Source organism: Enhydra lutris, unplaced genomic scaffold (genome assembly GCF_002288905.1).
Source record: "Enhydra lutris kenyoni isolate GAN:26980312 unplaced genomic scaffold, ASM228890v2 scaffoldscaffold3, whole genome shotgun sequence".
NCBI lineage: Eukaryota > Metazoa > Chordata > Mammalia > Carnivora > Mustelidae > Enhydra > Enhydra lutris.
This window is the reverse complement of record NW_019154087.1, coordinates 62,108,007-62,134,678: the sequence shown is the minus strand read 5'-3', so window position 1 is coordinate 62,134,678 and position 26,672 is coordinate 62,108,007. Positions and strand designations below refer to the sequence as shown.

General features: G+C 36.3%; 1 protein-coding gene across 3 annotated transcripts in view; it reads right to left on the bottom strand.

Annotated features, from left to right (window-relative positions):
- LOC111155719 (F-box and WD repeat domain containing 7) overlaps positions 1-26,672 on the bottom strand; it is a 230,656-nt gene that overhangs the window by 87,956 nt on the left and 116,028 nt on the right. For 2 of the 3 annotated variants that reach the window (XM_022516057.1, XM_022516076.1), the window contains one exon: positions 4,909-5,481. In XM_022516057.1, the coding sequence (XP_022371765.1) occupies positions 4,909-5,412 (504 nt within the window). In that variant the 5' untranslated portion in view covers positions 5,413-5,481. Of the gene's footprint in view, positions 1-4,908; positions 5,482-6,117; positions 6,168-26,672 lie in introns of all 3 variants that reach the window. The other variant, XM_022516066.1, reaches the window with a different exon arrangement.

Genomic DNA, 26,672 nt, shown 5'->3' with positions numbered 1-26,672 from the left:
ATTTTAGCAGAAAATGAGTTGCCACTCCGCATTAAACATAAAAGGATTCTTTTTTTTTTAAGACACTTGACTTTTTTTTTTAAGATTTTATTTATTTATTTGACAGACAGAGATCACAAGTAGGCAGAGAGGCAGGCAGAGACGGGGGAGGGGGGTAGGCTCCCCGCTGAGCAGAGAGCCTGATGTGGGGCTTGATCCCAGGACCCTGAGATCATGACCTCAGCCGAAGACAGAGGCTTTAACCCACTGAGCCACCCAGGCACCCTGCATAAAAGGATTCTTAAGTATGGGCTAGGCATCTCTTTAGAAAACAAGATCTTTTTTAATATAAGTCTGTAGAGAGGGAATTAAGAATGAAAAGATGGGCATTCCTATCTGAGGAACCAAGTGGACTTTATAATTTGTAGGCAGACTAGTCAAATTTACAGAAATAGCCAGCACACAACTCCTGGTTAAGAAGCAAGTTTGATGTACTCTTGAAAAGGTGCTATCTGTTCTCCGATCTCAAATTTCACTGTCATTTCTTCTTATTACAATTTTCGCCTTGAGCCTTCATATCTTCAATAATCTTTGTTAGACACCACATGGAAAAGCACTTAACTGAGCCCTCCATATCCTTTCCAAAGGGTAGCTCTGATGATTTAAAATGTGACACAGTATTAGAAAGCCATCATACTCCAGAGGCTAGAACCCAAATAGACATACAGTTCTCCTGAAAATCTTACGTAGTAATGTTTGCCAACTTCCTTCCCTATGGTAGAATTTGGAAAGAAAGGGCTGGGATTTTTTTGTTTTGTTTTGCTTTGTTTTGCTTGAAATTAGGCAGATCTGGATTAAAATCTCTGGTCACTTACAGTGTGATTTTTGGGTGAATCATTTGGCCTCTCTGTACCTTCTATTTACTTACCTATCATAGGGACTTGCAAACAGTATGGACTTAATAAATAAGCTTGACTTGACTTGACTGCCAGTACCCTCGACTTTTAACATTAAGATAGTCTGAAATTTCTAATGCATATTATTGCACAGCCTCCCATATGAACAAATCTTTGGTGACTAGAGGGGAAAAAAAAAAGATGTCCTAAGAATTTTGATAATTTCAATTGCTTTCAAAGAAAAGACCAATGCAAGGAAGAACCAAAAATGCTTTTTCTCATTAATATCATATTTGAGAAACAGCATGTTCAGGAATGACCAATAAATAAGTATAACTGTCCAAAGGGAACGTTTAAGAAACTGCAAACAAAACAAACCAAAACAAAACTTGAAAGCTATGTTGGGTAAACTATGGCTAATCCCGTATTAACATGAAAAAAAGGGGGAATATTTTTATTTATTTATTTTTAAAGATTTTATTTATTTATTTGACAGACAGAGATCACGAGTAGGCTGAGAGGCAGGCAGAGAGAGAGGAGGAAAAAGGCTCCCTGCTGAGCAGAGAGCCTGATGTGGGGCTTGATCCCAGGACCCTGGGATCAGACCTAAGCCAAAGGCAGAGGCTTTAACCCACTGAGCCACCCAGGCACCCCAAAAGGAGTATTTTTAAATGATTCTTATACCTCTACTATTCTCGAAAGTCACAGTTTAAGAAGACTTAAACTGTGGCCTAGAGTAATGTCTGTAGAAGTGTTTTATGTTTATAATGATAAAGAATTTAAAGCTGCTCCAAAATAAAGTCTTTGAAATAATGAGAGCTCTTCCTTATTTTCTATATTTAGAAGATTTATATAGACGGGTGACTGACATTTTCTTTAGAAGCAATGAAGTAACAGATGACATCTTTAAAGTGTTGGTGAAAAAATAAAGTACTCTGGGAATAATCCTAAAGAAGAGCCCCAGGAAGAGAGAAAAGGGAAAATGGGCCAATTTCGACCTGAAATACTATTTTGTAGAAGGGCATCATATTTGTGCAGGAAAATAACCTCAAGATAAACAATATATCAAGTGTGTGCACAAGAATACATACGTACATACATACATAAACACTATGCACATACATACATCTCTTCCTGCTGTCACTAGTACTCAGTCTACGTCTTTGGCCTTGTATGTACAACACAATAATTTGCATTCATGACTCAAGAGACACTAGCAAAAACTGATTTAAAATTGTTACTGTGTTTTTAAGAAGGTAACCAGATAACTGTATAAGACATATCTAAAAGTTCTGTTTACAGGTTCATCTTGAAAGGGAGGGGGGAACGCTAAAGCATCTGTCAAACCTGTATACTCATAGTTTTCCTACAGAACAATCTGATGACTTCTCCTTTTGGGAAAAGATACGTTTTATCTAGCTGGCTTTCTTGTTTTTAATTATACAGCAGAACTCACTGATAGCTTTGCTTTGCTCAACAAGGCTTAGTTTTGATAAAACTTCTTTCTTAAAGAAGATAATGCAATAACATGATAAACCCCATTCCCCAACCTGAACCCTCAGAAAAAAAAGAGACACAAACCCCATCTTTTGATGTAGTAACCTTGACGGAGAGAAATCAAGAGATCTGGGAGATAAAATTTGGGTGGACTGCATTATAAAAGGTCTTAGCCTTACCAAAAAAACAGGGCTGTAACTATTAGTGGTAGAGCCATCTGGCTGAGATTCAAAGCACTACTTTAACACCTTGAGACAGAGATGGCAGAATGAATATAAACCACTACAGAAGCTAACTTCTACTTAGATCAAACCAACTAAGTAAAATCTAAACTTGCAAAAAGGCTAGGGAAACTAGGGATAAACATGTTTTAGAAAGAGTTTTAAGTTTCACAACCTTAAGCAAAAATGATACAGCAATTCAAATATTAAACCTAGCATCTGAGATTTTTTTATTTCAGGTCAAGTTACATTAAAGGAGATGATATTATATCTGTACATTGTTATTGGGCTAAATCGATAATTCACTGTAAATTTAAAAATAAGCAAATAAGAGTAAGAGGACAAACTACTATGGACATTATTTTAATATCTATAAAATAAGCTATTATTTGAATTAAATGTTCCATTCCAAAGAACTGTTTAACTTGTAAGTCCACTCTACATGAATAGTCATGATTTTTATCTAATTTTAAAATGATAAAGAACCAAAAAGCATGCAAACATAAAGATCTATGAGCGTAGAAGCCTGAGGGGGGTGGAAAAAGGATAAAAGTTGAGCTACATACCTCATTCATTCTGAGTATAATTCTTTTTACTTTTTCTCCTCTTTAAATAGACCAGTAGATAGCAACACTGCCTAAAATATTGATTAAAATAAATTCTAACTCCAGCAAAAGTACATGATGTTTTATTGAATTTCCTGTAATTTCAATGGCACCAAAATACAAAGAAAATAAAATTCAATGTAGAGAAGTCAGCACTTTCTTGACTTAATTAGGATCTACTCAACAAGACCAAGGGATATAAAGAAAACTCCTATTTCCAACCTTATCATTTTCTGGGGACGGTATGTGTAGATTCATATTCTTTACAACTTAAAAATGTTTCAATTATGGAACATTTTAAACATACTTTAAAAACCACACAAAAAAATACCCATGAACCACCCCATCTCTGTAACCCAGCTTCAATAATCAGAAACTCATGGCCAATCTATACCCTCTTTCTTTTTCTCCCCTTTAGGAATATTTTGAAGCAAAGCCCAGGTACTATATCATTTCATTTTAACTATAGTTTGATGGGGAAGGAGCGGCAGGAAGAATAAAATAGAAAGACTGGGGAGTGAGAGAAATAATGGTGCTTTTTTTTCTCCACAATCCCTGTCTCTTATCATAACCATAATTTTAAGGGATATAACATTCAAGAATATTTTGAAGAAAGAAGCTCCCATGCCATCCCAAAGAAAAAGCACTGGCAATTCAAATTTACTGCAGTTGCCCAATCACTTCCTCCTTCCATCTCAGACAGACTTCAACATTTCAGGACCTCCCGGACTATCTAGTAGCAAAGATAATACTGGGAAGCAGTCATAGTATATTCCAGTCCTTATTCTCTGGTATAGCCTCAAAGGACTACATCCAACAGAATTTTTTCTCAGCACTAGATCAATCACCAGTTGATGTCTCTGATTTAGATAGGAGTCTAATTATCCCCATTTTAAAACGGGCCTATGGCTAAGGGGCGCCTAGGTGGCTCATTCAGTTAAGCACCCAACTCAGTCAGTTAAGCATCCAGCTCAGTCAGGTAAGCATCAACTCTTGATTGAGCTCAGGTCATGATCTCAGGGTCCTGAGATTGAGCCCCAGTGTTGGGCTCCATGCTGGGCAAAGAACTTGCTTAAGATTCTCTTTCTTCCTCTCCTTCTTCCCCTCCCCCCAACACCCAGCTGTGCATGCATGCACTCTCTCTCTCTAAAAACAAAAACAAAATACATATCTATGGCTAACTCCATGGGCTACCACTAGCTGAATGAGATAAGGAGGCATATACAACAGAAAGGTCTTCTAAGATGGGAAGGAAAATGAAAACTGCAAATAAGGGAAGTAGTGGCAGAAATTTGACAGTAACTTTTGCCTTGGAGTAATACCTGTGAATACAAAGCCCACCCCAACCTCCTGCATTTTATAAATAAGAAAAGATTCTTTGCTACTTGATTACACAAATCATATTTCACGCCAACCCTCTCTACGACACAGAAACTACTAACCCATCACAGGGACAAAATTTATAATAAAATTCGGTATTAATGATTTTTCATAGTAATAAAATCAATTACCTCCCCTCTATCTGTAATAAGATTGTCCCATTATCAATACTTCTATTTCTAATACCTTCCATAAAACAAAACTTAGTTCATTTTATTATTACACATCTGAAGATTAATTTTGTGGTAATAACAAAGACTGTGAGGAAAGCTTCATTACAATTAACATGGATAGGTAAATGTTTTACAATGGCAGACTAAATATACTCACTTTTGTTGTCTTTGTATAGAATGGGGAGGAGAGTTGGTGAATAGGCAGGTCCACGATACTAGTGGAGTTTGTGACACTGTTACTATGTGTATGTTCATCTTCTCTGCTACTGTCATCAGATTGATCAAAATCATCACTCTCCTGGTCCATTTCCTCTTCCTCTTCCTCCTCCTCATCTTGTTCTCCAGCATGTTCTTCATCTTCTTCTTGCTCTTCTTGGTTCCCTGAGGAGTCCTCATCTACCGAAATGAATCGATTATTGTTTTCTTCCAATTGTCCTTGCTGGGAATCATTTTGGTCTCCAGGTCTAGGTTCTGCTCCAACAACTTCACCATTCCTTGCAGTGTGCTCCTCCTCTTGTTGTCTTAGCTGTTGCTGCTGCTGTTCCTCCTCAACCACACGATTCATCTGTTCCTCATCTGCCTGGCTTGAGGAAGGGTTACCTCTCAGAGAACCTCCAGTTCGTCGTCTTTTGCTGCCCACAGAGAGCAGTTCCTGATTCATTTCCAAAAGCCAGCTTGCTACTTCTTGGACCTTGGCTAGACTATCAGAAGATGCAAAGGATTTCACATTCTGTAGGGAAAAATGGGGGGGGGGAGAAGAAAGGTTTGTACAGTCTACATTATCTCCCACTTTTATGTTCTATGCCTATATTCCAAATTTCATTAAAGACTGTAACAAGTATTTGATGCTATTGAGATATTAAGATGTTCTTTAGGAATCAGTAGAAAGTTTAAAATGTTAAAATTAAGACTTTATAAAGACATACACAAAAATCACACAGTACACAGCTTTATTTTAATCTTTTAAAAAATAATTTTAGAATTAAACTTTATAATTTAGTTGCTTTTACCAATAAAACATAATTTAACCATTAAAATTATTTTTTATTTTAGATCAGTTCATAAACTATAACTTTCATAAAACTTCCAGAAAATTTTATGAAGTGTATCATTAAAAACTATTCAATTATCAATTAAGTTTTGGAAATACTGAGATAAACCAAGATAAAGAGGCTTATTTACTGTAGGAATTTCCCAAACTTCTCTGATCATAGAACCCTGCCTTAAGACATGTTTTTTTGACAGGTACCAAGTATAATTATTATGATTTTCATTTTGCACAATGAATATAAATCAACTGGGGAACAAATAAATAAAAAAATTTTTATTTTTTTTTTTTAAAGGAAAAAAGTTCGTAAGTTCATACCCTCTGACCCAGTAACTCCACTTCTGGCAATCTATCCTAAGGAAGTAATCCTAAAACAGAAAAAAAAATTATGCAAAGGATGCTCACTGCAGCTTTATCCAAAAAAGCAAAAAATAAAAATAAGTGTAAATAAAAATAATCAAAACCCAAATGTTCAAGACAAAGGAATCCATGAGATGGGCTATATATAGTGTAATTCCTAAACATGATGTGCATTTTAAAAAATTGTGAGAACATGGATGTTTGTATTATGCTAAGGGCAAAATACAGGTAATTATAGGATCACAGCATTATTAAACTGCATAAAGACTAGAAGACAAGATTTCAAAATATAAACTACATTTAGTTTAGTATTTAGGTAGTAGTATTGTAAGTGCCTTAAACTTACTTTTTAACCATATTTCTCAAATGTTATGTATCAAACACATTTGCTCTTATGTTTTATAGACTCTAAAACTTGATTTGATATAGAATCTTTTCATAATGCTCATTCTTGAATTTCATCCTTTGCAGTCATCTATATGGACATGTTTGAGGCTACATAAAATAATGCCAACACACTGGCCAAGCTCATATAGAATACCTTTTAAAAATATCTTTAAGGTTGGGGCGCCTGGGTGGCTCAGTGGGTTAAAGCCTCTGCTTTCAGCTCTGGTCATGATCCCAGCATCCTGGGATCGAGCCCCACATCCGGCTCTCTGCTCAGCAGGGAGCCTGCTTCCCCGTCTGTATCTGCCTGCCTCTCTGTCTGTCAAATAACTAAATAAACAAATAAAATCTTTTAAAAATATATCTTTAAGGTTTATGAGATATAAGAAATATAATACCCATCTTCTATCACGCTCTAAGAATAACTACATTGTATTATATATCACAATGATCTTCAGATAAAACAACCTTATTTACTTTTCTTTTTTTTTTTTTTTAAAGATTTTATTTATTTATTTGACAGAGATACAAGCAGGCAGAGAGGCAGGCAGAGAGAGAGGAGGAAGCAGGTTCCCTGCTGAGTAGAGAGCCCGATGCGGGGCTCGATCCCAGGACCCTGAGATCATGACCCGAGCCGAAGGCAGCGGCTTAACCCACTGAGCCACCCAGGCGCCCCAGAACAGCCTTATTTACTTTTTAAACCCTTGCCACTAGAGGTGAATCCCCCAAAGGGCCATTGCAAGTTTTGAAATGGGGTCTGAAAGTCTGAAAGATAGTTTTAAAATAGCATTATTTCAAAAAACAAAATAAAATAAAATAAAATAAAACAGCATTATTTCATTTTATTTTCTATCATCTATACTTTCTAAGAAAAAAGCTGTAGTGTGGGGGGAAATTCTTTAATTCTAATTACAAGTAGAAGTACAGTACAGAAAGAAGAGTTCCAATGACTGAACTGTGAGACACTTCAACATTCTGAGTGAAAGAGTAACCAGCAAAGATGACTAACAAGTAGAACTGGGAATGACTGACATCCTTGAGGCCCTGACGTAAAGAAAGCATACCCAGGAAGAGAAAGTATAAAATGACAATGGTTGTTGATAGTTCAAGTAGGATGAAGAGAAAGAACTGACCACTGGATTCAGTAACATGGAAGTCACTAGTAACAGTTTTATTAGCTGAAATCTGATTAAAGTAGATTTAAGAACAAGGAAGAGAGAATAGAGATGATGTGTACAAACAAGTTAGTAGTTTGCTGCAAAAAAAGAACAAAAGGGAGTGATAACTGGTAAGGAAAACAGAGTCAAGAGAAAATGTTTTATTCTTTAAGACTAGAGAACTAGCAGTGTTATTGGTATACTGACAAGAATGATCCAATACAAAACAAAAAGTTGATAATGTAATCAAGAAAAGGGGGAAATGGTGAAGTGATGTTTGTAAGTAATTAAATGGGGATGATGAGAATGAGTTCAAAAATTGGAAGGACTAGTTTCAGTTAAAAAAATGGATACTTCATTTATGATAAAAGATGGGAAAGAAGAGTGGTATTATAGGTACTTTACATTTATTTCCTTTTTACCATATTTCTCAATGTGTAAACAGTTGGAAACAGGTAAATTTTTATAAGTGGCAGGAGTCTTGGGAAATTCCCTACTCGTTCCTTCAATTATTTTCCTTTCCTTTTTAAAGTAGGAAGCAATGTTGCCATTATCATCAGAGTGATCTTGGGAGAAGAGGTTGTTAGAAATCTGAAGAAAGGGGTTTGAAATAGTCCTCTAGAGAGAGAGGAAGGAAACTTTCCTAGGTGCATGAGATTTTGATGATCAAATATAATCAATAAATCATGATGTAACATATATCAAATGTGGCTTTTAAAAGTCAAGTGGTTCCAATAACCAAACTATGGAAAGAACCTAGATGTCCATCAACAGATGAATGAATAAAGAAGATATGGTATACGTGTACACACACACACACACACACACACACACACACACACACAATGGCATACTATGCAGCCATCAAAAGAAATAAAATCTTGCCATTTGCAATGACGTGGATGGAACTAGAGTGTATTATGCTGAGCGAAATAAGTCAATCAGTGAAAGACAATTATCATATGATCTCCCCGATATGAGGAATTTGAGAGGCAAAGTGGGGGGTTTGGTGGATAGGGAAGGAAAATATGAAACAAGTTGGTATCAGGAGGGAGACAAACTATAAGAGACTCTTAATCTCACAAAACAAACTAAGGGTTGCTGGGGGGAGGGCGGTATGGAGAGGGTGGTTGGGCTATGGACATTGGGGATGGTATGTGCTGTGGTGAGTGCTGTGACGTGTGTAAGCCTGACGATTCACAGACCTGTACCCCTGGGGCAAATAATATATTACATGTTAATTTTAAAAAATTAATTAAAAATTTAAAAAAATAAAAAAATCAAGTGGTTCTTCTTTACAATTCAGATAAGCACAATAACAAAATTTCTGTATTAGGTAGAAAGTAGGGTTTTTTAAAAAAAGCACATTAAATACATCTGTTGTTTTCTATTAAAAAATAAAATAATAATAAACTGTAGAAAATAAAGGTCATCAAAATCTTACTGGCTCATATATGTAAAAGACAAACTACAAAAACATCACAGAAAAGCAGGTTAAAAATAACATATTGAAAAACACTGACCTATGCAAATGAATATATATAGTATCCCAGAGTATATCAAGGTAAATCTACTATTCATAGGCTTCCTTCAAAGAATTAAAATCTTGCTTTAGTAACTGCATCTAAAGTCTAACTCTCCTAACACTAACAGGAACATTTTCCATTTGGATGATTATGCATAGAACAGCATGAAATCAGGGTCATTCATTGCCTGGAATAATCCAGACCCCAAGCAAATTGCCCTATGTGTGCCAACCAAAGAAGCATATTTTTAAGAGACTGAAAGGGGTTAAATGACATATTAAGAGCAACTTACAAGATGAAAAAGATGAAAGAACAAAGGTCATAAAACTAATCATAAAGAGTATGTGCAAAGTAGGAAGGAGACTGTTGGTAAATAGTCAGCCTATCAACAAATAGAAAGTTTATGACTGGCATTTCTAAAACAGTACTTGCACCTATCATCAGTGAACATTTCCATTACTAATTAGGAATAACAAAAAGTCAAATCACTATCATTGTGTAACTTTAGTGTTATATTGGGAGGAACAGAAAAGAAAGTGTCTTTAATTTAAGCCAATAAAGTCGACTGACTCAACTATTTACAACCACAGCATATAAGTAGCTTTCAAAATAACACAGATTCTTACAGATAGACCTGATCAGAAATGGTAAGCCCAAGTAGAAGAATCAGATTTAAAGCACAGCCAATATAAAATATACAATGACAAAGCTAAAAGTCAGTTTCTAGGAATCCCAGAATATTTGAAGAGGCTGAAAATACCTGACAGACTTATATAAACATGTGTCCAAGCAGAATATATATTGGATTGGATCTCTCTGACCCATTTTGGGAATGGAAAATGGAAAAGAAAATTTCATATTCTGTTGGTATTCATAAACTCAAATTTAAATAAACAAACAAAAAAAAAACCCCAGCATTTTTAGGAAATTAGTTTTTTTCTAACAATGATCTATTAAGTAAGCTAATGACCTAATTAAAAAAATAAACATTTATCCAATAAGTAATAGGAAATCAGAATCAACTAAACACTCTTATAAGGGAGGGAACCTTTTATTTTTTCATTAACCTATAATGTATTATTTGTTTCAGGGGTACAGGTCTGTGATCCATCAGCCTTACACAATTCACAGCACTCACCATAGCAATACCCTCCCCAATGTCCATCACCCAGCGACCCCATCCCTCCTACCCTGCTCCACTCCAGCAACCCTCAGTTTTTTTCCTGAGATTAAGAGTCTCTTATGGTTTGTCTCCCTCTCTGGTGTTGTCTTGTAAGGGGTGGGGAAACCTTTTTAAAAAGAGTTTATAAAGCCCCACATTTTTTAAGAAAATTGATCTAAAACTCGAAACTGTTATACAGGAAAAGTTAATAAAATATTAACCCCCAAAATGCACACTTTTTTTTTTAAGATTTTATTAATTTATTTGAGAGAGAGAAAGCATGTGCAAATGTGCGTGAGCAGGGTGAGGTGCAGATTATGACTTCTTTTCCAAAACCAGAATCTGTACAATACTCAAAGATAATTACTATAAAACAAATACTTACTGAACGCTCAATATGATCAGGCACATTTTAATTTTCTGGAGGATAACGTTTAGAAATGTTTCTTTACAAGTTAATCAATGACTTTTAACCCGACCAAAATCCATGGTAGAATCAGATTTTACATTATAAATAACTCTGGATGTATATATTTAAACAAACCTAAAACAATGGTTTAGAGAGAGGGAATTATGAAATATTTCAGATGCCTGAAGTCTCTATAAATCAACACTCTTAACTAAATATGGTCCATTCTCATTATTTGTAGTAATTATATTCTATAAAGTTATCACAAATACTGAACCACTGCCCCCAGGGGAAACACAGGGTTAATTTCCTGAAAGCCTTGGTCACAACATTTTGGCCATCTCATCGATATATAGTCTTTTCATGTGTATGTTTCTATTTAAAGACATGTACTTAATACATATTGTTGATTTCATTAACACTGAACTCAGCCTACGGCACTGAACAAAGCTTATCTAACAACTCTATGCTCTCCATAAGGCACATTATGACACTAGACAGCACCTTGCCACTATGCTTGGGAGCCATTTTCAAAAGCCAAATATTTCACTAAATAGACCATGAAAGGACACTTGTTATAGTATGAGAGCTGGACCAGGAAGGCAGAGTGTCACTTTGTTTGACCTCAGATGGGAATGTGCATGCCAAGTGATTTTTTGCCACTCTGTGCATGCTCATGTCTACAAATGACTATGAAAGCATCACGAATATTGATTTTTGGTGTCACAAACTGTAGTGAGTAGGCAAATTCACAAACACAAAATCTACAAATAATAAGGGTGGATGGTACCTACTTTATCTAAATCCTCCAGAAAGAGCACTATTTGCAATGCAAGATTCACACAGTATTTTGAGATATCAGCAAAGAAGTCACAGCATTACCTATTGGCTGCTCCTGGAAATATAACCAAGGATAAAAAGATCAAAGAAATTGGAAGTTCTAATAGACATTCACTACTAAATTTTACAAATAAATCAGAAGTTCAGATAGCCTATATAGAAAAGGGGAGAGAAAGGCATCACTTTTCCCTTTTTAAGTGGCCAGAACAGGGTTCTTCTGGCAGCATTATTCATTATTGTGACAGTTCTGAATCTACGGATGCCTAGAAGAGATGCCTACAGTCACCTCCATCCTAGGATGAAGAAGTATTGTAATAATTTTGCTCTTCAAAAAATTTCAGAAATAAGGTTACTGTGATAGAAAAGAATTACTTCAGGGCTTCACCAAGTCCTAGAAAATATTGGGTAACATTTAGTCATTATACCTTGTTGATTTAGTGACACCTCAGACCTAATTTCCGTGCTTTTTAAAAACTAGTCTCTCAGAAACTTTTTAACTAGTTTCTCAGGAAACTTGCTTTTCAAAATATCTCGGATTAATCAACACCATCTGAACTTATTTAGGATGCTTAAAGGAATCAGTATGAGAAAGTACACGTTAAAAAAATTGAGCTCTGAAAGCCTATCTCAGAGTGAACTAGAGCTATTTCCATGGCAAACACTAACCTTGAAATGACCTTGAAATCTAAGTAACTGGGGAACACTAGTTACACTAATAAAACAAGGGGTAACTTAAGCAAACATCCAAAGCCTCCAAAGGACTGTGCATTTTTTAGACAGTTTTAGAATTATATGGCAGGATACAATCCATCGGACCTGAGCAACAAAGTCATTTAAGCTTTAAGATGTAGATGGCAGGAACATAAACCAAACTGTACTGATCACTGGGAGGAAAACTCAAAGCTTAGAATCACCTTCTGCAAGCAGTTTAGAATCTTCCCTGAATGATAAAGGAAGCTCCCTAATCACCAGGAGCCCTCTTGTGGCCCCACCACTTACTAACACTCCAAGTTCATATTACGAACTTTATATATTCCAAGTTATTTATTAATTCTTTTTTTTTTTAAGATTTTATTTATTTATTTGACAGACAGAGATCACAAGTAGGCAGAGAGGCAGGCAGAGAGAGAGGAAGGGAAGCAGGCTCCCTGCTGAGCAGAGAGCCCGATGCAGGACTCAATCCCAGGACCCCGGGATCATGACCTGAGCCGAAGGCAGCGGCTCAACCCACTGAGCCACCCAGGCGCCCCTATTTATTAATTCTTATAGTCAAACTGATTAATAGTATCTGGGAATAAACAATAAAGTAAGTCACATCATGACTGAGTTATAACTCAGTGACTCAAAATCCCCCAAGGGTTTTCCATTTCACTCATAATGAAAGTCAATTTTCATGGCTGCCTGTTGGTCTCTGTATAATAACCTACTCATATCCCCACCACTATGAGTTTATATTCTATTCTGTCTTTTTCACTTTGTTTCACTCTAATGCTGTTCTTTCTTAACGAAGAAAATATGCTGCTATCTCAGAGCCTTTGCACTGGCCATTCCCTCTGCCTGAATGCTTTCCTCATACTAAGAACTATTCACATAGTTCTTCCCATTACTTTCTTCAGGACTCAGTTCAAATGTCCCCCAGGCAGTGACACTTTCCCTAATCATCTTATTTAAAATAATAACTCCCTTGCATCATAGTCCCTTTCCGCCTTGCCCTGTTTTACTCTTCTCCAGGCAATGTATAAAAGCACTAGACTAGTGTCTGCAATACAGTAAATGCCTATCTATCTATGCACTCATCTATTCATTTGTTATCTGTATTATCTTCTCACTAGAATTTAAGCGCCCTAAGGAAAAAGACTTCCCTTTTTCACCACCACTATCTTCAGCACCTATAAGCTCAACTTATTCTTCAAAACACTATTTAGTGAGTAAATATTTATTAAATCTTTTTAAAGCCAACTAGGTACTTTCTTTACCAAAGAACTTCAAGCCAGGTCACAAACACAGTATCAATAACTTTAACCATATTTTTAAAAGTTGTACTGAACACATTCTGTGTTGTATTTTTAAAACTGGGTATAAATCTAGCCTTAATATTTACCACTTTACTCCTTTTATCAAAGTTCTTGTTACTTTAACACAAGCTATAAAAAAACAAGGATGTTGGGGCGCCTGGGTGGCTCAGTGGATTAAGCCGCTGCCTTCGGCTCAGGTCGTGATCTCAGTGTCCTGGGATGGAGCCCCGCGTCGGGCTCTTTGCTCAGCGGGGAGCCTGCTTCTCTCTCTCTCTCTGCCTACTTGTGATCTCTCTCTCTCTGTCAAATAAATAAATAAAATATTAAAAAAAAAAAAAAACAAGGATGTGACTAAAAAGATTGATACTTCAAAAGCACATAGCTTGTTGAATAATTCTACTTCCAAATCGCTTATACTGTGGTTAACTGGGAAACCATAGATGTGACTTAAGGTGAAAATCTTCCAAGGACTAGAAAATTGGCTGAATAGGTCTTTAATAATGGAGATTAACAAAAGCAACACAAAATGAGTATGGGGAGCATGATGCAAGTATTCATGTAAGCAGCAAATGTTCATTATAGTTTTGAACATTTTAAATCCACACGGTACCTCAATCATATATATCTTTATTATAAATGATACAGAACACTATTTCTCAGTTCACATGACAATACCTTTTTTTTTTAAAGTTTCTTTAACTGATTATTTTAGTTTGGGCTAAATTTAATTCTTCATTCCCATTTAACTCTACTACCTCTGCAATCTGTGTTTACTCCATTAAAACTAAATTTTAAACTGGCTGCTAGGGGAATCCGGGAGGCTCGGTTGGTTAAGAGTCTGCCTTCAGCTCAAGTCCTTTTCCCAGGGCTCTGGAGTGGAGTCCCACGTCAGGCTCCCCTGCTCATCCAGGAGTCTGCTTCTCCCTCTCCCTCTGCCTCGGCCCTCCCGTGCCATGCTCCACCTCCCACCACCTCCTGCTCCTGCTGGCTCTCACTCTCTCCTAAATAAATAAATAAATAATCTTTGGGTGGGGGGACAACTGGTTGCTAAATCCCACTGGATCTTTTACCATTTCTGTCGCTTTCTACATTATTGAACATGCACTCCCTCTTCTTTACAACTCTCTTGTCCCTCAGTTTCCCTTGGTATCATCCTTTTCTTGGTATCACTCCTTAGGTGGCACTGTTGTTCTCTGTTGCTAGCTCCTTCCTGCTCTGCAGCTTCTCTCAAACCTAGGGTTTTAACTATCACATAGAAACTACTGACAACCAATCCTATTATCTCCAGCCAAACTCCTCTATTGAGCCTACTAGTTTTACTATATTGTCTCATAATCACCCCAAATCCATTATCTTAAAATCTAAACTCCTGTTTTTGTTTTCTCTCTCTCTCTCTCTCTCTCTCTCTCTCTCTCTCACACACACACACACACACACACACACACACACACACACATATGACCCAAATTAGTTCTTAGATGCTCCTACTATTTTCTCTATCTCAGTGAATGGAGCCATATTCTAGCCAACTGCCTATTTAAGAAAACTGGTGGCTCTTCCTCTTCCTTCTACTATCCCTTCCCTCAACAATTTAGTCCTAAAGCCATTTGGTGGAGCCAAGCAAGTAAGGTTTATGCGTAGGAGGCAGGACAGCAGTACAACAGGGGGGATCAATTTAAGCAGAGTGAGGAGGGCCCCCTTGTATGTGGGGGATGGTAGGAGAAAAGAAAGTGGACCAACACGGTGTCAAAGCCTGAATAAGAAGGGTGAGGAATGATCTAATAGTGGAAAAGCCCAGCCGGTCAAAGGCAGAGCAAAATGAGAGCATCCATTTGGGTGAGAGTAGCAAACATGAGCAGGGTAAAAAAGGTATCCACATGGAAGGATGGTGTCAAAGCTCAGATGGGTTAAGGACAGTACAGTGGCCACAATGATGCCCTGCTCAGATATCCCTTCAAGAGAACCTGCTCCATTATCTTGGAATTCACTGCAACATTTACACCTGGCCATAATGCATCTATGCTTCTCCCAGCAAATGACTGTGCATGGTGGTAATGCTCCAACAGCCAATTCTGCTACCTGCCCATCATACTTTGTCTTGATATCCATTTCTCTGGGGACCTGCATTAAACCAGAAGGTATCTATGTACTAGTGTCAAAAACTCTTGAGACAAAATAAGTAAGTGTGGAAGATACCACAAAATGGCTAACTTCATTAAACAAAGATTATTTCACTCCAGAATGCTGAAGAACATTTTCTACTACATAAAGAAATCCAGTGGCTCAGCAGAGGAAAAATTCTCAACAGGGCATCTTAGCTAAAAGGGGTCCTTTTAAGACAACAGAAGGCTAGATTTCATTGAATACTTTGAAGATGAAGAATAGCTGCAGAAACTAGCCAATGTAGCACTAACTCCTCAGTCTCTGTAAGACATGAAGAAAAGCTTTGACTTCAAGGGACAAGATTCTTGGATTTAAAAGGAAAATGCACTTTTGGAAAACACCACATTACAAAAAGGAGATTGTGAAATGTTTCCACTGCTGCTTGGGCCTAACTAAAAAAGGGTACCATCAAGTCTCAAGTCTTACTGGAAACCACCTGGAGAAGCTACAGAACAAAAGTGAGCTGATTTCCTTCCCTTTCAACACAAATGATCACTGGGCAGAACTCTTTTTCTGAACCTTCTGATTATGAGAATTTGCCATGAGAAAAAGGAAGAGCTGCAGTCTTATACAAGATGAGTTTTACTGATTTGCCCCAGACGTGTTCTGGTTTTCTGTGGAGAAAAGAATATCTTGCTATTCATAAGAAACCAATGAACATTATGCTTCAGTTTTCATTATACATTCAAACAACCTTTTTCTTACTCAATAAACATCAAGAGTAAGCTAAGAAACAGTCTCTTTTCAGTTGAAAAAGACATCTGTAGGTGTCGGTTTATTTCCTGTTTGACCCTGAATTGGTATTTGTGGAGCATAAAACAAGCACACGAAGAAAATATAATTATTACATTAAAGAGGTAAATTCACACTAAAGAAGTCAAAATAATTTTTTAGATTCAAAAATCACACTTTTATGCATAGATGAGCCTTGTGAAGGAAATACTTTTCTAGGGCCTACATTTGAGCATGATCATATCACCGAGTAAGGAAATGTTTTCTCTAAGTCTTGTATAAAAGCGTGTCTAGGCAATATTTTTATTCATATTGCTTTGGTTTATGGTTTTAGTAGCTTTACTATTCAATATTGTCAAAAAAATTTCATGTTGTAAATAATATTAAAATCAGTTTATGTTTATTTAAATTAAATCTGCTGAGCCTACATTAAGAAAAATTAAGTCCCATTTTGGTTTAAGTTGATTATGTGAAATTTACTACATTTCCTTAATGAGTTTGCAAGATTTTTGTGAAGATAAACGAGATTTAACCCAAGGAAAGTAAGCTAAGCTTAATTGTCAGGGGGTTGTATTTTCCCCCCAAGAAAAGCTGGCCAAAATGTCATTTTTAGCTCTAAATATGAAGGGATAACTATTTCTACATATACTCTACACCATATCTAATTTGGATCTCATATAGAAATTTATGGTAAGGCTTACTTGAATAAAGTAAAACAGATAAAGTAGTAATGTAAAAGAAAAAAAATTAGAATCTCCTCTAACACTAACTGTGTTAGCACTTGTCTACTTTTCTCGTGTTTAACCCTGAATTGATATTTGTGGAACATAAAACAAGCACACAAAGTAAATATAAATTTTGCATTGAAGAGGTAAATTCACAGTAAAGAAGTAAAAATAATTTTGAGAATACTTTGTGGGAAGAAGGAACCACACAAAAAGATGGGACTAATGAACTTGCCAATATAAACAGATCCACAGAAAAAAAGAACATTGTTTACTCAAAAGAGCACTGAAAAGTACCAATAAATAATTATATCTACAACTTACTGATCAAGCTGTTATACTGTGAGCTGGAGCTATAGTCATCTTTATGTGATTCCCAAGTTAAGATTATTTTAAGTGTATACTCAATGTAAAAAGATTAAGAAAGGCTGACGTGAACATCAGTAATGGGATAAACTGATATTATATTTACCTAATAAGAAGTAATGAGAGTAACACATCACTTTTTTGAAATTCTTGCCAACAATGCATAACCTGAATCCATTAATGAGGAAACACTAGACAAACCCAAATTAAGGGTCCTTGTTCAAAATGACTGTCCTATAATCTTTAAAAGTGTTAAAGGAATGAAAGTAAAGATCAAAGCATTGTTCCAGATACAGAATAACTAAATGTAGTCCATGATTCTGAACAGAATCTTTCTATTATATGAGATAGTTATCTGAAAAACCAGTGAAACTCAAATGGAGTCTGAGGAATAGAAAATCTAAAATATTGATGCCAATATCCTGATTTTAATGGCTATATTGTGATTATGTTGGAGAATGTCCTTGTTTATAAGAAATGCATACTCAAGAGTTTAGGGGTGATAGTGAATCCTGTTGGCAACATTATCAAATGGTTCTGGGGCTAAGTAAGCTCTTAATACTATAGTTGAGACTATTATGAAAGTTAAAAGGGGGGAGGCATCTCGACATCAATCTGGTTCCCATTATCTGCTATAAACTACCTTTGCCTTGTCCTAACACTTGTCACCCACTCACATCATCACTAAGTCCTAAGTGTACCTCTGCAGTAGATCTACAATGGATTCCACTTCTCTAGGGTTGTTTAATAAGCAGATACTATATGCCTCTTGCCCAAACTATGTGAATAGCATCCCTAATATTCTTCCCATCTTTTGTGCATCATGCCTCTCACCTACCCTCTATACTGAGGCCAGAACGTGAAATGTCATCACCTCAGTGGCAGTTTCCAAACTTTTTACATGCTGAAGACTTTGTTCAAATAAAGGCAAGATATTAAACAGGTAAAGAAAGAACTTGTGAGGAACAACTGGAGAAGGAGAGAGAACAGTGTTCACAGAAAGAATGAGCAACCCCTGAATGAATCCGAAAATTTCTAAAACTACTATTCTATAAAATAAAATCTGAACTCCTAAGTATGGTATACAAGATGTTCCTAGTCTGATCCTGTCTCCAACCATCTTCAATACAAACTGGTTTGTCTTAAACTTTGCATTACCCAACAATATTGATCTACTTGTATTCTCCTTATACACTATATGTTCTCCTACGTCTATCTTTGTAAAGATGTCTTCCTTCTCTCTGACACATTTCTTTGCCCACCTTTTACTAACCCTATCTAGCAATGGTAAGTCACATTCCTTCTTCTTCCATTCTTCTCTGCCATAGAACCTGCTGAAATTGGCAAGCATAGGCCTTGAATACAAGGACCTCCTCCTTCTACTTGTAAAAAGAATATAGTGGTAGAATATTCCAGAAAAAGTTGGGAACACAGACTTGTAATAAAAGAAATGTCATAACTAACAGGTTGATAAAGGGATAAAGCTTAAGTAAAGAGGACTGATATATTTTGAGTTGTCTTTTTTAATATAGAAAGTAGAAGGCTAGAGAAGTGAACATGTTTGCTATTTCAAGTATCTCACCTTCCAATTCCATGAAGAAAACAGGAACTACTTTTGCTTTCTCTTCTCTAGTGATATTAACTGATACCAAATATCAAGTATATATTACAATGCTAACCTTTAAAATGCAGTGATACACCAATGATCATACACAGACTATATAGCCTTTTCCTCACATTTAGGAAGTGATAATCAACTGTACATATAACTTTATTACAATCCATATAATTTATTACTTCCTATAATTTCTAAAACTGTTAACCAACAATGAACAAATACAAACAAAATCCATAGGGTAATTTTTCCATTTCCCAGAGTATATTCAATAGCTTCTCATATGTTGTAAAATAAAAAGCATGGGGAATACAGATTTTAAAATATGAAAATATAAGTGTCCATCTTACACTGTTACCCGATACTTCTATTTGTGGTAGTTCAAGACTGAAATCTACTTCTGAAAAACACACCATCACTAAACAAACAGATGCCTCCTACAGGGTTTTTAGGCAGAGAGGTGTTAGCATCAGGACTGGGAGCACAAGGGGTGTCAGGTTTACATATAAATGCTGAAATCTGTGTGATAAAAGTCAACAATCACTGAAGTTCATTCATGTACTAACTAGTCTTGTATCTTCAAATATTAAATGAAAAAATGGGTGAGACACAAATAGTTGACTAAAAAATATATAAAAGGATTAATAAACATATGAAAAGGTACTCTGTAAAACTAGCCATCAAGTAAATGCAAACTAAAACCACATGCAATACAACTTCCCATCCATAAGAATTGCTAAACTAAAAGAGACCAACCACCACCAAACGTTGGTAAAAATAGGAAACTAAAACTCTCATACATCGCTAGTGGGATTGTAAAATGTTACTACCACTGTAGAAAACCATTTGGCAGTTACTTATAAAAACACACACCCTGTGAGCTAGCATACATTTGCCTACGTACTCCCCAACAGAAATGTCCACAAATAGGCTGGTACAAGAATGCTTATAACAGCTTTATTCAGAATAGCCAAAACTGAACCCAACTCAAATATTCATCAACAGAAGAATGTATAAATAAATTGAGATATATTCATACAATGGGATGGGTACACAAAAATGAGAATGAGAATGCGCTTCTGATACATGAACCAAAATGGACATCATTTTTGTGATGCATTGAGCGCATTGAGTGCATTGAGTGAAGACGCTAGGGGGGAAAAAAGGCAACATTAAAGGATTCCATTTATATGATGTTTAAGAATACAAAAAACTATCTACAGTAATAGTAATCAGAATAGTTGTTGCCTAAGTTTGGATTGAATGGAATGGAGCATGAGGAAATTTGGGGAGTGACAAAATTTATTCTACATCTTGACTGAGGTGTTGTTACATAGGTATACATATTGTCAAAATTCATCTATGGATTGCACTTAATATAAAAAGCACTTCGATTAAAAATGTATATATTAATTGAGGACAAGGCAAAAATTTCTCTGCCTTCTTTGACTCTCCCATTGTGAGCCTGTTAAATGGTGAAAAAGGCTTTGGCCCATTAGTTGGGTCTTCTCTACACTAATACCAGACACGATTACATCAGAGAGCGAGGATAAAAGCCCAGAATACTGATTTTTCCACTTCAACAGGCAAGGTGGCAGTTTTCCCAGTGCCCGCAACTCCTGGCATTGAAGAGTCAGTACATCATTCACTGTGAAGCACTCTATAGCAGGTAGAGGGAACTTTGAATGAAGAATGTGCAAGAGCTAAAACAGCAATTGTACTAGAAGGAAAACCAATCTTGAAGTCACTACCCTAAGGACCCGATGACCACAGGACAAAGAGAAGAAGAATCTGCTCAATTTCAGAAATAACTCAGCACTTTAAGGAAAACAATGCTACCACAATAAGCAAACACTGATTCAACAACTCCTTTTAGGTGTGGCCTCTATTCTGCCTCACTATCATTTTACAATAAGGTTTTGAACTTCAGAAAAAGCTCACCACTGTAATATAGAAAATTTATTGTCCACAGAAAACTAATGAGTCTGTTTTTTTTTAATGGAGTTCCCATCTTAGCATAGTTTTAGCACGGCAATTAATGTGGACCACAAAGGAAAAGAATGTCTTCTTTTTATCTGCTTTTTAAATTTAGGAATTCTATTTTGATTTGCTACTGCTTGATGCCCCTTTGCCTGGGTTCTTGAGGGGTTTTAGTAGGTATGTCAGAATTCAGGTAACTGCTGCCTGGATTTCTTTTCTTGCTCACTGAGGAAAAACAATTACCTCATTTAGATGATTACGTCAAAGAATCACTATTCACAGACAAACTCTAAGAAACATTGTTCCATCCTCATCTTCAAATTCTTGTCAGGAAGGTTGAGTAGGTGTATCGGGGGAAAACACTGACCCGTTTGTCAGTGTCAAAGCCTGACCACTCTGCACACAAAATGCGTATCTGAACTGGAAAACAAAAATATTTAAACTCTGAAATGAGCTAGGTACTGGCGATAAAATGCTAACCAAAGACATAAACTCTGAATCCACCCCCCCCCAAAAAAAGTGTAAAGGCTATAAAATTACTGTTTTTAAAAAATTATGAAAAAAAAAATCTACCCAAGGTAGACCTTTGTAAGACATATGAACAAGAAAAATCTCTAAAAGTTGTGTAATTACAGTGAAACCAAATAAAATAAACTTTGTTCTAGCCTGACTCCATCACTGCCCACCAACATCCTTATCTGTCAATACTACGGTAACTGAAAAAGCAAAAAAAAAAAAGTAAAAACCATCACCACCACCAAGAAAATAAAAAAATCTAAAACATCTAAAAAATTAACTCAAATAACAAGAAACATTTATAATCCATTTAAAACTATTCTTCTTTCCTTCCTTTTTAGTAAAGACTGAGAGCTATTATTTTCTAAATGGTAAGAACTATCATTATTTTCTTACAAAGATCTTACTCTATTTATGTAGAAATAAAGCAATACTGTCATAATGATTAAATTAGTAAACTAGATCCCTTACATAATGATCTATAATTTTCAGACAAGAAATTTTTAAAATTTTTCAGGTTACAGAATAGTATTTCTGGACAAACCTAACAAGGCAGTGGTTGTAAAACACTCTCAAACTTCCAAACACCCTCAATCTCAGTACAATGCTATGTTGTATACTCAATCTAAAACTAAGAGAAAGCATTGTGGGTTGGTCACAACTCAAATTCCTTATTACAATGAGGACTGCCTAAAGATTTTACCACTAAACTCAGCCATTCAAAGAACTAGGAAGACTCTCTCTCTAGGTCACTGCTCTCCAAAGCTAGTGATTTTCAGATTTGTTAGGAAGAATACTTCTTAGAACTTCCAGATTCTTATAGATTCCTCCACTCTGAAGTTAAACTTTCCATCTAGACAAAATCAGATCACTTAACTCAAAATAATAATAATAATTGAAAGCCATAAAAATATGGCTCTACAGTTTTGTCTACTGCAGCAATTCACCTACTCCAGATAGAGAAACAAAAATATTAGGAAGAAATCCTGAAAGTTAAGAAGTCTGTTTTATATTCAGGTTAGTAAAGATGTTTCCACTGCATTCTTGTAATCAGCAAACATTTACAGGGAGCCCACTACGAACTAACAGTATGTTAGGTACAGCTTATTCACCTAATCGAGAACCCTGAGATCATTATTCCCATTTTAAAAATAGGAAACAAGCTAAGATTAAGGTCCCTTGCCCAAGATTTACAGTTAGTAAGATTTAGCAAACATGTTTAAAACTGTGAACGAATGCCTGAACCAAGGCTTATGTTCATTCCACTAGGCAAACCTGTCTTCCAACAAGGCATAATTAAGGATCTTACAGCAGCAAGAGAAACAAAAGGCACACGTGAAGCAGCAGGACACCATTACAAGTATCTCTTTGATATAAAAGCAACTTCTTAAGACAGAGGCCACCCTTCTTTCTCAGATGCCTAAACATCACCTTCCTTCCAGTCAGGACCATGGACCATGGGTCCAGGCCCTGTCCAAAAAAAGAGAAAAAAAGTCTTTTAGACTGCACCCAGCAAAGTAAAATAAATCATATGAGATTTTTTTCCTAGGCCCCTTTTAGGAAAAAGAAGGCACCCCATATCACCCCCACACCCCAAAACTCATGCACACAATCTAATTGCTTTTGCCCATTAGTTACAAAGTGCTCTTTAAAGCTGTATTTGAATCTGTAAGTGTAGCTCTATAGTTACATACGAATACGAGTATTTTGACAGTTTAAATTGATAAGATTTTAAGCAAAACAATGAAATCAAATTCTAGACTATAACCCAAAGTCACTATCCAACTTTGTAATCTCATTTCCTTATCAATTCTCAACACAACTGCAAAATAAATATTATCTATTACTGAATCTTACTTTGTGCCAGTCCTTGCTAAATGTTTTACATATGAAACTGGATTTCATTATAAAAAAAAAAAATTATGATGTAGATCCTATTTTTTTAAAGATTTTATTTATAGATTTTATTTATTTATTTATTTATTTGTCAGAGAGAGAGAGAGAGAGAGCACACACAAGCATGTAGAGTGGCAGGCAGAGGCAGAGAGAGAAGCAGGCTCCTTGCCGAGCAAGGAACCCAACGCGGGACTCGATCCCAGGACCACAGGATCATGACCTGAGCCGAAGGCCACAGCTTAACCAACTAAGACACCCAGGCATCCCTAGATTCTATTTTAAAGGTAAAGAAATGAGGTTCAGAAACCATGCTACACTGTCTCTCAAGCACTACCCATCTGATATATAATTTCTCTGAACACTCAGAGAACACTCCTAGGGCAGTGGAAATCACATAGTCCTGTGATCAAAACAACACAGTTTTTCATTTGCAGTAAATGTTAAGGAATAATATTAGTATCAACAAAGAACATTAAGAAATACATCATTTCAGCACAAAGTCAAAGCCAACTTGACAACAAAACAGCTGCATAAAATTGAGTAAAATCCAGTCAGTTAACATAACAGCCCAGGTTTTAATAGTTAGACTACACAAATTCTAAATCTACTACTACCTAGCTATATTGTAATCTTGAGCAAATTTACGTAAAGTCTTTAAATCTCACTTACCTCATCTGCAAAAGGGGATTTTAAACGGTACCCCCATTTTACAGGATTATGTAAGGATTACAGACATAATGCATGTTAAATGTTTAAAGATATGTATGGGGCGCCTGGGTGGCTCAGTGGGTTAAAGCCTCTGCCTTTGGCTCAGGTCATGATTCCAGGGTCCTGGGATCAAGCCCCGCATCCGGCTCTCTGCTCAGCAGGGAGCCTGCTTCCTCCTCTCTCTCTGCCTGCCTCTCTGCCTGCTTGTGACCTGTCAAATAAATAAAATAAAATCTTTAAAAAAAAAAAAAAAGATACATCTGACATCTCTAAGTGAGTACTTAATGTATTATTCTTATTATCTATTAAACAACTTTGTTATCAATTTTAAGAAGGCTTAAATAGGCTAACTTCATCATGAGCTAAGTATAACAAAAGAAAGGAGATCAGCAATCATTAAAGATATTCAAATTCAAATCTTTACTCAATTTGAGTTAGAGTGCTCACAGGTTAAACTATCTTTCAAACCAAAACATACCAAAGGTTGGTTACATGAAGAAGGATGCATTTCCACCTCTTTTTCAGTGCCAAGAAAACCATTCTCTAACTTCTCAAAGGACAGGAACAGGGTCAGTAGTATTTAAAGTGTGGCAGGTGGACCCCTGAGAGTTGCTGAGACTTTCAGATCTTTGAGGTCAAATCTACTTTCATTAATACCAAGAGGTTATTGGTTTTTTAACTCATTCACTTCCAAATGTATTTAACTTTTGACTATGTAACTTGTGATGATGCCATTATTTCAATGGCTGATACAACTATGTTAATGCTTTTAAAATTTCTCAGGTTTAGTTTTTTTTTTTTTTTTAAATACTGGATTTTTTTTTAAAGCTTTTTTTTATTTGAGAGAGAGAGCGCGCACAAGCAGGAAGAAGGAGCGAGGGAGAGGGAGAAGCAGACACCCCTTTAAGCAGGGAACCCAATGCAAGGCTCGGTCCCAGAATTCTGTGATCATGAACTGAGCAGAAGGCAGACACTTAATCAACTGAGCCACTCAGGTGCCCCTCGGTTTTAATTTCTAATGCAATAAATATCAATAAATAGAATTTATATAACAAAAACTATTTGAGGTCTTTGATAATTTTTAACAGTGTAAAGGGGTGCTAAGACCAAAATCTGAAAACTGCTGCTCTAAGTGGTCAGAAAAGTTACGAGCCATGAAAAAACAAACAGATTCAACCAGAAAGCTTCAGAGGCATTCTTTTCTAATCCCCTTATTTTAGAGCTTCAGAAACTGATTCTAGAAATTTAGGTACCCTGCCCAACATCTAAGGAAGGGAAGAGCTGAATTAGAAGGGAGATATTAAGACTCCCAGATTCTCTTTAATAAGTCATAAGCATGGCATATGAAAAACGTGCCTCAAAGGTATTGTAAATATTCATTAACACTGGTCAAGTGCTTATATTAGCACCTGACACCCAGTAGATACTCAATAAATACTAGTAGTAGTGATGACAGAGAACCAAACCTCTGCTTAAATTACCTTTCGAGATTGGCAGCCTCCACCACCTAGACAACATGCTGCACTTCTTGATCAATTTTATATTTGCTTCTTCCCTTACTGAAGTCAAAATTCTCCCTCCTGGAAGTTCTACCCAGTATGGCCTCTCTGACTGCTACACAAATGAGATTTAATCCTAATGCTATGTAGCTTATTTCTCAAGCATAGCCACCCTGATTTCATTAAAACATTCCTGATAACAGCATGACTTGAACTCCCTCACCATCCTAAGAGCTCCAACTGACGACTACTCTCACAGTGTAACACTCAAAACTGAACAGTCTTCCACATGTGGTCTCAGCATACTTTGGATCTCTGGTTTTCCTTCCTCTGGATACTGTTGGTCTATTAAAGTAAACGGTCTTTCTAATTTTACAGAGCTCCCTGTTCTACTGTGTATACAGTGTTTTAAAAAAAACATGCAGCTTGCTTTCTGAGATGTCTTCACTCTATTTTCCCCAACTTTCATTCGGCACCTCTCTTTCCTTTGTCCCTAATTCCATGCAATTTTGATACCATTCCCACAGTTTCTCCTTTAGTGTAAAGAGACCCTCCTTTGAAAGAGCCCTGGTCGGTCAGTTTTGAGAGTTCACAGGGATTAAACTACCCTTGCCTTTATAGCCCTCACTGAGGGCCCTGCACTCATTCATTGTTGGAGTAAGCAAAAGACCTATCAGTTTCACCCGTTAACTGGCCAGCTGGCTTTTCCAGTTAACTATTTGAGGGATCTCCTGTTGCCAAGTTTGACCCCCCCACTGTTTCACTTTTGCTTTTTCCTACTAAATAACACTGATTGATATATTCAGGTCTTGGGTTT